The sequence below is a fragment of the Lates calcarifer genome, linkage group LG24 (assembly GCF_001640805.2).
Source record: "Lates calcarifer isolate ASB-BC8 linkage group LG24, TLL_Latcal_v3, whole genome shotgun sequence".
NCBI lineage: Eukaryota > Metazoa > Chordata > Actinopteri > Centropomidae > Lates > Lates calcarifer.
This window is the reverse complement of record NC_066856.1, coordinates 6,332,053-6,346,883: the sequence shown is the minus strand read 5'-3', so window position 1 is coordinate 6,346,883 and position 14,831 is coordinate 6,332,053. Positions and strand designations below refer to the sequence as shown.

Sequence of the window (14,831 nt, the reverse complement as noted above, 5' to 3'; positions counted from 1 at the left end):
CTGGTGTTGATCTTTCAGTCTGAACAAATCAAAAGTGCTTCAGTGGTGTGTGGAAGATAGCCAGGGATCAACTCAGCACAGGGCTCAGCTGGTTATGTAAATTCCTGCTTTAGATATGCTGAATGGCTGGCTGCAGCGATTTCACCACTGACCTGTCACAGTGTCGCTGCACTGTGTATTACGAGCTGGTGGCATTTTACCAGTGGATATCCAGTCCTGTCAAGATCGCTGTGAGCTGTGGAGCTGAGAGGAAGGAGCCAGAACACTGGCAGCATCTCTGTATCCACCTCTCCTAATGAGTTTGTGGAGATAGAACTGATAGATCTGCTGTGTGAGAGAGGCGTAAACTATCCAGGAAACGGTGTTTGCTCATATGTTTGCGGGAGCTTCTGTTAATTGACATCAAATAATAATTTTTCTTTTCACAAGCAAGGAGTTTTCACTGTTTGTTGTTTTATAACCTCCTATGAAAAGGAAAAAAATCATAAAATGAGGAGAGAGATGGTCTGAAATGGCACGACTGAGTCAAGTAAATGAGACGTACAAGTCAATAAGAAGCTGGTAATAACACTGCATCTCTCTTGGGGAAAATTTGAGCACCTATAATTGCTCTGAGCTATTTCTCATTGAGACCTAACGAGAAAGAGATGAAAACTCCCAATATCAACGACTCCCACTTCACACACCAAGACTCTGTAGTTCTGTGGTGTCAGAATTTCCTCCCAAATATTTTCGACCCCCCCTTCCCAGGCCCTGTGGTGTCCCATTAAAGAGTACCACAGAGAAAGTGAGGGGTGCATGGGTAGGCAGAAAGCTGATGTGTAATTGAAGGCAGTAAAGTGTCCACACAGGACTGCATTTAGATGTATCAGTGGGAGTTGAATGTGGCCTGGAGCATCGTAGGCTTTATCATGCAGCTTAATACCCTGATTCACTGGTACACAGTGCCTGAGCGCGCTGCTCGCTCAGCTAATGCTAAGTAGAGCAGCGTGATGGAGGAGGGCCCCCGCTGGGAGCCCAACAAAGGGGGATCTCTTCAAGTCAACACACTCCTGCTGGGAGCTGAGCCACTAATACAGACGCACTTATGCACACACAATCACAATCAGAGTCTCTGTTTGCACACTTCCTTCCCTTTGTGTGTCTCACATTTCTTCCAGGGGTTACTCCTCAACACACTAGTTTTCTTGTCCTTCCACCCCGGCTGTCTATCATTCCCTAACTTCTTAGGGAGGTTTCATTTCATTTCAAACCAATCAGTGTATTTAACATTAGTAGCAACCTAAGGGAAATACAGACATTTAAGACGTTTTCACATATGAACTCCAGATAATGTCAGGAGCAGAGTTGCACTTTCACATGTGCAGAATATGTTGGAAAATGTCCATCTGAGATGCATTCTCACCTACTGCAAATGTTCCATTTAATTTAAATGAGCCTGGAGGTAGAGTGTGCAGGAGACCAGCTAGTTACATAATGTCTGTTTAATGTCTGGCAAAAATTACAAAACAACCAAACAAATGTGAATGAAGCTGTGTGTAACAACATCCAGTGTGGCCTTTCAGGCTGGATTCCTAATCTGAGAGTATTCAACTTGTTTTATTTTCAGTTATTGTAACACTGTAGTCACTTAGTTAAAGGAGCACTGCGCTGTGGAGTTTTCCTTTAAACAAAGTTACTCATCCTAACACTTTGTATTTTTGAGGTCTAACACACTCCTCATAACTTTCAATGCTTATTATTATTTATTATTTGTTCTACTTTTTGTCTTTCATTGTTCACATCCGTATTTACTAGCTTGCAGTCTGGAGCACTGATGAGTTTCTTTGCATGTCGCCATCATTAAGTGTAGAATAAATAATTAACAGGGTGAATCCACAGGCAGGAGTGTATATTGCAGCCCTTGATCAATGGGTCCATTCAGAAATCATTGTTGCATAGTGCTACTACAGCAGTAGTCAGTCTACAGGGTAACTTTACTTGCTGATTCTGGGAACATGGCAGTTTACAGACCCACTTTCTCACATTGACGGATTAATATCATCATTTCAGTTACACTCTCTGTCAGTTAGACCTCTGAATAAAGAGGTTTAACTAAACGAACTGCTGGTTTATTTCCAACCTCTCTAATCATCTGGCTGCTTATTGGACTCTTCAGATCTCTACATCAGTTTAAGACTGCAAGAACTTTTTAATAAAATAAAATCATTTTAGAATTAGAACTAATCCATACAGTTAAAAAGGTCAAGGGTGCATTTTTTTGATGTATACAATTTGGTAATTGAATACTGAATTTAGTGATTTATTCCCTTAAATGATTAACATAAAATACGCTCAACAAATATCACAGATAAGACAGCGTTGTGTTCAGCTCATGTTGATTTGTCATCTCATGTGATGAGTGTTATGTATTACATCTGGAAAAAGTCACATAATTATACTGAAGAATCTGTTGCATGGGCTCGCCCATTTGAAACCTATAAGATGGCAGGAGAGTTAGGGTAGGAAGTCTGATAAAGCAGCTGATCTATACAGTGATAAAGACTTTAAAAATTTAGCAGATAAAAGTTCAGACATTTCCCATTTTTATCTAGGCTGGTGAAGGTACCTCCACTTAAGGCATGGATTTGCTTTTAGGAACAAAGCTGGTAAAACACCAAATCTTCCCACTGGGGTAATTTCTTACTTGTAAGATATACTATATCTCTCAATTTAATTCCAAAACTATGCATACAGAATTCACTGGTAACATTTATCTGCTTTTCAGACTTTTTAAGAGCTTGAATTATGGATCTAAGCAGCAGTGTCACTGATAATGAACTGAACAAGGTTTGAAAAAGAGGTCAGTCTCTCTAAATGAAATTAACACAGCTCAAAACATTTCACTGGTACCGAAGGACTCAAACTATGAAGGCTCGGTCTGATGTAATGGCAGTTCTTGTTTCAAGAGAAATACCTGTATTAATTCTGACTTGTTAATATATAAATATAAAATGTATTTTACATTTATATTGTTTATATTAAGTTAGATATCTCCAGACAGTACACTAAGCCATACCAGCAACATATGATCACTTTAAGTCACAGAATTGCAAAGGGAGGATGAGAAGAGAGATCTAACAATTTCCTTTAAACAGAATTCATACACTGCATTTGAATTGTTCCTTTACAGACAATCATAAAATGCCCTGTGCTACATACTGGATCTTGAATAGCTGAATAATTGCATGAAGCAACATGCAAGGAGGAGCGCATCTTGTGTGCTCCATACTGAAACCAGCTATTGTAGCCCCCCCACTGAGCTCCACACTACCACCCCTCCCTCCCTCCCTCTCTTAGGGTCTGTTTTCTTGGCTTACTGTCAGCCTCCCTCACCTCTCATCCAGCGCCTCAGCTTGTGGAAATGGGATATGTAGGTCAGTGGTGTCAGCACTTGCACTGCTCTGCAGATGAAGCTGCTCTAAGGAGAAATGCTCTACTCTCCACACTTCAAAGATTAGTTTTATGTTATCCCTGTATTTTCATTTGTGCAGCGTGATTTGCTCAGGACAGTATAGCAGCTAATTGCATTTGATACGCCTCAGTGTCTGTACACATGCCTATGTTTCTTTCATCTGTTGGTGAGTTAATAAATTAATGGTAAAGCTGGCCGGTGTACAGAAAGCTAGTCATTTGCTATTTCATCAAGATTTCTCCATGTACTGTTCAGATAACAGTAAACAACATTAAACTGTCAGTTGACTTCCCCCAGCTGATTCAAATGCACAGCAAAGCAGCGTATCGAGCATAATATAAATTCTGCATGTCACACAACTGCTTCTTAACACAAACATTTTTGGCTTAATCCTATGCATTAAAATCCTGGATGAAGAAAAGCAAAAAAGAAGTAATACAATATGATGTTTGACTTATTTTGGCAGTGTGTTATTTCATAGTGTGGTTGGAATGTGGATTTGATTTCCGCCTTTCTGCACCCACTTCTTTGCATGTTTAAATTTGGATAAGTGTGTGGCCTTCTGCCATACAGCACTTCTCTGAAAGTTTTCCCTGACAACAATCCCTTCGCTGGCTCCCATGAGTTCCTGGCGGGCCCTCTGGTGATTACAGCAATGAGAGAGCAGGGAAGATACAGAGCACTTTGAATAATAGATGTGTAAAAATGGAAAGCAGGTTCCAGTGGGCTTTGGCTGGCAGTTATTTTTGGTGGGTGCTGGGCCAACAGTTATGGAGCTTTGTTGCTAAGTCGAGGTGCCGATTGGTAATGATTCAAGTCTTTCAGCAAAAAAAAAACAAAAAAACAAATATGTTATAAAATGAACTTTGCCAACTCATGGAGATGATTTGGATAAAACAATGGGAGAGTGGAAAGCTGCATCTATTGGTGCTAAAAAGGTTATTGTTATCTTACATTATTTAAAACTGCTCCAGGCAAGTTGGTACCACCCTGTCTCCAAGAACTTTGTATACAACTAAATTGCAACAGCAAAAACGTTCTGCAGGAAACACAACATATGTTGTTAATTTACATACTTAGCAAGTCACAGATATGTTAATAATGAATGAATCAGTAAAATATTCAACGTATGCAATATCAATATCCACTTGTAGGGACAAGCAGCAGCAAGCTTTTTTATGGATTAAGTTAGGCACAGCACTTGGTTAAGGTTAGTGAAATATCATGGCTAAAAAACAAACAAAAAAAAAAAACAGTGATTTCAGAGACAACATGTCTATTTATATTTTACAAATCCAGTCTTTGCCTAATCCAGTCTTAGCCCAGTCTCTAGTCTGACACTCATGCACTTTGTACGCCTGCCATCCACCCCTTCTTTCAAATCTGCTCCTATCAATAAATGTGCCATTTCATTCATTCATTCATTCAATTGTTGATTTTTTGAAAAATCCTGCCAGTGATTATGTTCCCCAAACATATTTGCCTGTTGCAGTTAAGCTGTAAAGACACATCATTTCTAATAGACTGGGTTGCTAAGTGAGTTGCGATGTGATAAACAAGAATATTAATTCTGTGAACAGAAGCTCTCACACAGCACTGAGCTGTGTTGAGCCGTCGCGATCAGACTCCAACTTCAGGTAGCTTCCATCTGTACCATTAAATCCACAAGTGTCAGGACAGGGGCTATATGGAAGAATTGGCCAACTGCTGAATTTATATTCCACACAAATAGGGGGCAGTATAATACCAGAAAGTTGGGGTGTTCTCCCCTGTCCAGTTGAGACCGTGCTGCATGTGTGTGCAGGGACTGGGCTCCCTGGCCACTCACAGCCAAGTTTCAACCATCACTCTCACACTGAGCTAATGTTAGCTTGAATAAAGCTAACCTCAACATAGGGCAGTTGCTGACATGTTGCAAAACTGCACGGATTGGGGAATAATGTTTTTCACACAGGTTTACCTTGCAGTCTGATTATGGAGCTGGTGGGCTGTTGGACTGATGAGTTAGTCGCAGGCAGAGAAGATGTGATGGTGGCAAGAGTGGAGGCTGAGCCATGAGCGAAAAAAGAGACGTGAAGGAGAGAGGAGGAGAGCAACTAGAGCAGCAGCATCAGTGGCTGAGCTGGAGGAAAGAGTGGAGGAATGTTGCTGAGAGAGGACAGCTGCAACACAGGCCTACAGCCTACTAGCTTTTACACAAGTACTGTCAGCAGAGTGCACCAGAATGAGCCCTGTCAATGTTATACTGTCATATTACTGGACCATTTTTATTGATGATCAACTGGTTCAAAATGTTGGTTAAGGTGTAGCAAATTTTAACAACTTTATATACGTGACTGTTATAGACTTTTTTAGCGAGTGACTGGTTTACTAAACTGATTGGACTGACTGCCCTGTAAACTACAATAACTGCCTGACTTTACTAACAGTGATGAGAGAATCTGCTGAGGGCTCATAGAGCAAACAGTGCAGTCAGAGTTGAGGAATAGGCGCGTAAAAAAAATAAAAAAAATCACAGAGCAGGATGTCTTAGTATTCCTTACACTCTCTTTCTCTGAACTGCGTCGGCTCCTCTGGGAGAGTTCAGCTCAGTAGAGATGCTCCATTGCCCTACATCTGCTAACACTCGCTGCCAGCCTCGTCTCTGTGTCTCATTCTCTTTGTTCCACCTTCATTCCCTCTGTTTCTGTCGCACGCAGAGACTCAATCTGTGACACATATTGTTCTTCCTCACTATTAGCCTCTTTTCTTTAATGCTCCTTCTCCTCCCTCTGTCTGCTTGTCCTGGGGTCATCTGAAATGGGTTACTGAGGCCCACAAAGATACAGAAATTTTTGGATTGAGGCTGCAGATAAAAAGCAGCACAAAAGCTGGACTGCAAATTGCAAGCTCAGCTTTCATCTCAAGATTTCTGCCAGGTCAGACATATAGAGTACTGATCAGCACACTATGAAGGGACTTTATATGATGATATTACTCCCTCAAACTCTTAGATGGATTTAATACCAGACTAAAAATCCAGTTTTCTTCCTTCTGTTTATATACCTCAAAATACTTTTATTGATAATAGTAAACTTTCTTTATATTGCATCTTTCAAAGTACAGATAAAAGTGCTTTACAGGACAAAATGAAAATTGAAGACAAACAATAGAAAATAATTTTAAAAATTCAAAATTACACCGCAGTTTATGACAAAATAAAGGAGAAAATGCGATACGAGGATAGAGTGAGATAAAAAGAGAATTCTAAAATAATTGTTTTTTTAATTAAAAAAAGAACCAAGAGAACAAATTTGTATATTGATAGATATTAAGAAGTGACATAAATACTGAACGAGAAATTCATGCCTCAAGCCCGGAGAAAGCATATTAGCTTCAAATATGATTGTTCGGCTAATTTTCTCTTACCAGAAAACTGGTGATATTTATAAACACATAAATATTTGACCTGGATCGTTGCAGTCGAGACTTTTATTTTTATATTTGTAGGTTTGAGTTGAAAAATACAATACAATTACCAAATGCATTGCTGGATTGTGGTGAAATGGACAGCAATTACCAGCTTACAACAGCATTGGCACCAATTAATAAAATGGAAGAAAATATATGAAATGCAACGTACAACTTTCATTTTAGTCAGTCAAGCCATTATATCCCACTGCAGAGGGGGGTGGCACAGAAACGCTCAGTCTGCTTCTTGTATATGGACATTGATGAGGCCACTGAGACAAAAGAGGACACAAGTGTGTAACTGAACAATAAACCATATCTCACTAAGGCAATAGAGCAAAAAAAAAAAAAGTCTTCAAAAATCACAATTGGACTTCCTACTGAAGGTGCAGGACACAACAAAAGGAAATAACTGAGCAACATTTCACTGCAATGAACGGCATCAAGCAAAAGACACTTTATCACAACAGATTGTATAGAAAAGGCTAATGAACTGAAACATTTTAAGCTTATGTTTCAAACTAATGATTTTATTGAGCAACGCAACAGGATTTAAGAATCTCTAACAAGCAACACTGGCACTAGAAATGCGGTGGACAGCCGTAATGCAGCTACAATAAACTGTTGGTGACTACTTGCCTAACACTATACATATATACTTTATGTAAAATTTCAACCAGGTGAAGGTGAAGGTGAGCACACCTGCAGGCCTACGTAAAATAAAATCCACAATTGTTGTAGAATTAAAATTTGATCTTTTATCTATCTATAGCCACTGATGTCAGACCACCCAGTCGTGAAGATTGTAGTGTCTCAATGTCTGAGATATTCTTATTGTAATATGTCCTTAATTTTGATTTGTTATTTACAGAGGAGACTGACTGACCTTGTCTGGGGGTGGTGGGGGCATGGGTAATTAAACAGATTTCATAAGGTTTCCCCTGTGGTGTCTATTTCCTGGACCAAAAATAAACATTCTCATTTAAGGTGAGGCAGACTGATTAGAGAGAGAGTGTCTGTATTCATTAGTGATGAGACATCAAATCATCACCTCTTTATCTGCCTAAGTCATTTGATATTTAAAAAAAAAAAAAAAAATCTTTGTCAGGTCATTCTTGGCCTTATATTCTTATTTGCTTATCTCTCCCAGTAATTACAGAATATTAATTCATTTCATCAGTTTTACCTAATGCCTAGATAATATGTAAATATGAAATTTCATTCTGAAATTGATTTATATTTATTCAGTGTTTGGGTTATGTGAATGTATGGTTAAATATTACATGTCACTTTGTGGCCATAGTTTTTTAAGTAACGAGTGATCACATATTTACACAGTGTGTAGTCTGACAGTTCAGAAGGCGTTACTGTTGTGTATCAGAAAGGAAGGCATAATACCATCAACATAAGAGCTCAGTGTGTAAACAGTCCTTGGGTGCTATCCTTGTCTGCACATACACCATACTCTTTATCCTTTATCTAGGCTACTGGCCATGTCCCTCCCTATACAATTAAACTTGTGATTTAATCTTTTGTTTCTCCCCAGTTTTAGATAACAGTTGTTCAGCCCTCCTTGTGCTTCCATTTGTTCCACTTTGGAGGAAAAGCAGCCTGAAGCTTCACAGTGGAGCCTCACTGCACTTCACAGGCCAAAGTAAAGTGGAGCAGCCAGCCTGTTAGAGGGAACACACAGATCACATCTGCAGCTGCTCATCCTTCAAAGTAAACCTGGCTCATAACTGATTGCCAGTAACAGAATTTCAGTTATTAGCCTGCATAACTGTCTCTTACACTGGTTCACTGAGATTACATACAATTTCAGCGATAGATTCACAAAACGTAAGTCTTTGTACAGAGTGAGGAAGCTGTTGTTTTAAGATGGATCTGAAAATTTGTAACCCTATCCTTTGAATGTTTGAAAAATCAAGCTGAGCCAGCTGATTAATATCACAGTACATCCTGAAAGTAATAATACCAACACTACTACTCATAATAAATGATCATGTGGCTGCTTTGAAGACAGTGAAATAAGATGTGAACACAGCATCTGACAGATTACCACCTTATGAAGTTTCCATGGCGAACATGTTGGGTACCTGATGAATGTAGGTCCAATATTCATCAACCTTAAATGCTGAACTTTGGTGAACCAAATCTGCAGTGAGTAAAAACTAACACGTAATTAAGTTTCATATCAAGAAACTATGACTTTTGTGACAGGAGTATTTGGGCCTGGCTTTCTTCCTATTTGTTGTGCTGAGGAAATATTTCCAAGACGTTTTAGCATTCCAACCCTATTTTCTACTTTTTCACAGGTGACCTTTGCCACCTTAGATTGATTGATTGATTGATTGATTAGCTGGGAGGCTCACAATAGACAGAAAAATAAAAGTTAAACTCAATGCAGCAATGGCCGAGATATTCTGACCTCATATGGGACAAATTCAATAAAGGCTGTATCCTACAATTCCCATAGGGAAGTGCAGGCATAAAGCCACTGCAGGAGAGATGAAGTGAAACGTAATGGGGCAGAGTTGAATAAATATGAGGGAAATGAGTAGGATAAATGATGTTTGCTGGTGCTATCATGCTGAGCTTAAGTAAAATTCAACTTGGATCCTTTTTATCAGTTGCTTCCTCTATCATTATTAATGACTGATAAGAAATCATGGAGTAGGGGCGTGTGAATTTTTTTGAACTTCTAAAGGGGGTCGTGCCAGGAAAGGTTTGAGAACCACTGTCATAATGGAACTCAAGTAGCATCAGTTCATTAGTCTCTCCCTGCCAGCGAATGCCCACATACCTCCAGTTCATGACAGAGTCTGTTAAAAATCTGCATCCAGCCCAATCTGTCTCCAAACTACCAGTCGAGATAACCCCAATGACATCATTATGACAAAGTTATTTCTCAGTCTTGCAATAGCTCCTCCAGAGCCACAGAAGACAACTGTTTTCACAGGCTGAATAGCATTTGGATCATTTGGTTCAACCCTCATCTGAGCAATCACCCTAATAGGCTGCAAAAAATAGTCTTGCGTAGCTGACGTGTAGGGCCAAAACAAGGGAAAATACACACACATGTACACAAAGATAGATATTGTTGGAAATGTAAACATGAGTGACTGAGAGGAAAGTCTGCACAGGACAAGAAGATAATGTCATAAAGAGGTCACGTAACATTGGTGAATTTGTAAATGGTTTGGAGCAGTGATATCCGACAAAGACGGGAACCACAACAAATCTTTTCTACCTTTGGAAAAGGTACCATCACACAGAGTATAAGCCAAAGCCTGCAGGCCCAAACTCCTATGCAGCTGTGCTTGCCAGCCTCTTGTGGTAATGTTCATTTTCAGTCACTGCTGAGTATTTGACAGGAACTAGACCAGTAGCTGTTTGTCACGTTATAAGTCACATTTATCTGATCTATTCACAGTTTTTCCATCAGAAAAAAAGTTGTTGGGCCCTGTGGCTGTTCTTGTTCTAAAGACATTACAAAGGATGGGGTGTTTGCCAGCTGTGCTTCATCAACCCAAAGCTGGGCTAACATTGACTTGGTGGTACCTCCAGTATTTGTCTGAAAAAAACGGATAATTCCTTCTGTGAAATTATCCCTAAATGTCACAGAGGAAGTATCTGTGTTACAGACTGTTTGTCTAGGTAGCTATGGTTGCTAGATAATGTTTGCCTGTGATAGTTGGAAGCGTCAAGTGCTGAATGTTACTCTACGCACAGTGAGGGTAAAAGACACTGATCTCAGGCCTGCTGGTTTATTGTAGTGCATTCAAGTTTTCATTTCAACAGAGCTTTCCAACTATTATCTCTTTTTCCAACTGAGCCCGATGGGGCACCGGGTTTACAATACACTGGCAGAAACCCTGCTTTATATTTGTATTTTTATCTGGCACAGAAACATAGATAAAACTACCAGTAGCAGTTTACAATAGTCAGTAGGTGCTGCATGACACATTGATCTTTTGTGTGATGTGTGATTGCTGTTGCCTTATAAAGGAAGGTTATATCATGTTGGTTGTGGAGTTATTGATTGACGTTATTGATAAATGATCGTTTAGAACCATGGCGAACCTTTGTTTGATTTATTGCTGATTCAATCCTAAACTGAATATTTCCCTTGACCATCAAATTAAAAGGTACCTTTTGTAGTTTTCTTGTAAACAAACAAGTTATGCTTACAATCAGTTCATTCACCTGTTAACTAATTAACTGACATGGTCAGAGGTGGCTCTACAACCAATAATATACTGACTGAAAAAAAAATCAGCTTTTTGATATTAATGAGATTAATTCTTGTACCATGATATTTTACTTGAATAATACTGTGAATAATATTTGACTTTTTCCTGCTTGTGTCTTGGCTATGACAGCCTGATAATTGCAAACCACTATATGGTTTCACTTCATGAATTCAGTCTAAAGTTGTGCCCAGCTTAGGTTTTGTTTGTTTTGCCCTTACCAATTAGTAGTGACTGATAAGTATTAGGTATGTCCACAGCAACTGGGGCTAATTTATTATGGCCTAGCGAAATTACATTTAGGTCTGGTGTGAGACCTGCTTCTTCCTCACATCATGTCAGCATTAAGAATTCATTTGGCAGGTGAAGAGCCTTGAGTCCTGATTGCAGGAGTAAATCTCCCCAGGGAGGAGGGATACATCATGACTGGCACACTCTGATCTCATGGCATGACACGGCAGTCACGACTGACAGGAGAGGACTGAGCACAATGGGCCACCACCTCAGCTTTTTGGAAACTAACCACAGACACACACACACATACAGAAACAAGCCTGAGTGGCCCTAATTAAATACACAAGTGCTGGAGTTCACTGAGTAGAATTAACTTTCAACACTGACCTAGTTTAAGTGCCTCCTGCTGTTTGTAAAAATAGAGGGCCAAAAAAAAAATCCTTCAGTGAAAAGCAGCTTGAGCAATTTGAAAGCTCAAGTATGACATTTCTCATTCAGGGATATTAATTGTAGTGAGAATGCACTGAAATGTAAGTGAAATATTCCAAGAACAAAACAAAATTGAGGGGAATCCCCCCCCCCGCATCACCGCAGAGAGAGGAATCCATTGGAATGATGCCGTCGCACCAACAACATCCATCACACAGTATTACAGGCAAATCTATAATATATGATGCCAGTTTGATTGGAGGGCCACAGGCCAGTGGTGAATTAGAGCATGCATAAAGTGCACAGCAGGGGAACGAGTGACAGTCACCACAAGCTGCATGCAATCTGTACTCTGAAACCATCAGTCAAAATGAATTATTTTCCAATGAACCTATCGGTGCGATGTTCTTAAAAATAAAACGAAAGGAATCCTCAGAGAAGCCTGGTTGACAGACCCATACTAAAAAAGACACTGGTTGCCACTAAAGAGTCTTCCCATCCACATCCATCATGGCTGCACTCCCCTGTCACCGCAGACTCGTATTTAAAGCTCCTTGACAGTGTAAGCCTGCCGTTCTGTTTGTGGAAAATTTCCTCCTCATGTTTGCATTATGTACTGTGCTGCATATTACTGTTAATCTGCTTAGTCTGTTCATTTGATTGTGCTGCGAGCATTTGTAGTTCATGATGCACTATAAATAAGGTGCGAATTATCAAAATATATGTGTATAGTGTTGTTAGTGGTGGTGTGTGTATGTGTGTGTGTGTGTATTGACTTCCCTCACTGTGTTCATGCTCAAGATACAAATTCCAAATGCCTGTTTGCTGAATGTATGCTGATCCAACTGTCACCATGCCAGTTATTTACTGTAGGGACAATTAATACCAGCTTAGGTTTTTCAGGCATGTGAATATGTCATTTATACAAAAGCAACATAAAAGAAATACAAAAAAGAAAAAAAAAACAAACTGTGGATTTCTTTATAGTATTGTAAATCCAGCCATCTTTTACATTATGAGGGATGGCTACATTGTACCGGTAACAGAGGAATGATGTGAGATATACACTTGTAGTGGAGGAAAATCACCTAAACGCACAAATATAGTATATAGAGAAAAAAAATAATGTTTTGCATTTACTGTGGACGTTAACCTACTTATTAACGTGATAGCAGTTCATTCATACAGAGCTGATCTTAATAAGAAGCCCTTCCTGATATGGGATGATCTAGTGTAATTGATCTTTGGTGATAGTTACTTATAATAATATCTACATTCTACTCAGTCGTGCTGTGGTATTGATTGATGGGATGCAGAGCGCTTTCTGAATGAGAGACATGCAGCGTGAACCCACCTCCACGAAATAGAAACAGGGCAGCAGGCTGACACTGTCTTTGGTCAGGATCCCCTTCTCTCTCGCAGACATGGTCAGGCCCCTTCAGATATCCAAACCGATCCGAGATGTGACGAGGGGAAGAATGGCTGAGCTCTTCCAGGCTTCCTGCCGGGATCAGGAGCGCTCCATGCCGCTGTGTGTGGCAGGGATGCTCAAGACAACGGTCCGGACTCCCGATACCGCTTAGATCTGGGCGCCCCTTAATCTCTGCCGGTGAGAAGCCCGGACTCGGTTCTGTGCATGTCTTTCGACGAGCTGTCAGGTAGAACGGAGGCACACCGATGGAGGGAGGGAGGGAGGGAGGAGAGGGAGCGCAGGCGCACTGGCGAGGAGGGCAGTTGACAGCATATGGTCTTGACTGCTGACACCTAGAATGGATGGATCATATTGACTCCGCAAGCAAAACATGTAAGTTCTATTACAAAAATCCTGTCAGCGCATTTTGTCACGTGCTGGCAAACATGCAGACTGATCTGAATTCCACTAAACGAGCAGCCGTTAATTCTGTGACAGCTGATCAGTACAGAATCATATTCTGCTCAAAGTTTCCCCTCTGTGTTCTCTCATACTACAGATCAGCATTGCCTCTATGCAGCCACAAAGAGGCCAATTTACACATGTGCTCACACAATGTCAATACTTGGATCCATGCATCTAACAATATTTACCACACAACAGTTTTCTATATTTGCCAGTTCGCCAGTTTGATTACTTTGCCTAACACATTTTTAATCAGTCCTCCAACATGTTTTTTTTTCTAATCCTCTCCAAATTTAGTTGAAGCCCCAGTTGTGAAAAAGTATCACATTATCACATATGTGTGTGTGTGTGTGTGTGTGTGTGTAAGGAGCAGGGTCTGTTAAAGCCCAGCATCTTGTCCATCCATCCCTTTTCTCCTGAGGGACTTGACTCATAATTCCTGCACTCGCTCAAGGGCTTTTGATTTTCAGCTGCAGTTTCTAAAACCAACAAGGTGACAATACAATACAGTGAGGGGAAGTATAAACATGAAAGCACGAGAAGCTGAAATGACAACTAAATCAGCATGCACAAGACAATACTCAAATCCCATAAAGTGGCAGAGGCAGAAGCAAAACATTGACCATCTATTAAGGTGTAGGTCACTTTCATACCCAGCTGAGTGTGTGGCAAATGTAGATATTCTGATTTACATTGAGAGTCAGTGACTTGTGTATAATATGCATGATGTGTTTTATCATCTATTTTGTAGTATAGAAGAGTCAGATGATAATTATATGAGTCTTAGCCATTTATTCTAATGCTGTTAGATGTCACACAAGCGTTTGTGGATATGTCATGTCAGTGTATAGAAATAGCTGCATCTGTGTTCATAACACCATACGGTCATGTGTTAATTAAAAATTTCAGTGTGTGTGTTGTTGTGAAGAGAGAAGCTGCCATCAGATAGTTCCAGTGTGAAGTTTAACAGAGCTTTGACACACTAGCTGCTTGCCAAGGTTTCTTCCCGCTGCTCTGTGACTGCTGGCGTAGTAAGTGGACACCACATGCACAGTAAGTCAGTGTGTGTGTGTGTGTGTGTGTGTGTGATAGGACTCTTATTACTGCTGCTGGAACACATACAGATAGGAGTAAAGCT

The 14,831-nt window shown here is 40.1% G+C and overlaps 1 protein-coding gene across 1 annotated transcript in view; it reads right to left on the bottom strand.

Moving 5' to 3' along the window:
• Positions 1-13,480, bottom strand: part of LOC108898448 (phospholipid phosphatase-related protein type 4) — a 35,557-nt gene extending 22,077 nt beyond the window's left edge. The window contains 1 exon segment of the mRNA XM_018698307.2: positions 13,172-13,480. Within this exon segment, the coding sequence (XP_018553823.1) occupies positions 13,172-13,243 (72 nt within the window). The 5' untranslated portion in view covers positions 13,244-13,480.
• Between the last annotated feature and the right edge of the window lie 1,351 nt (positions 13,481-14,831).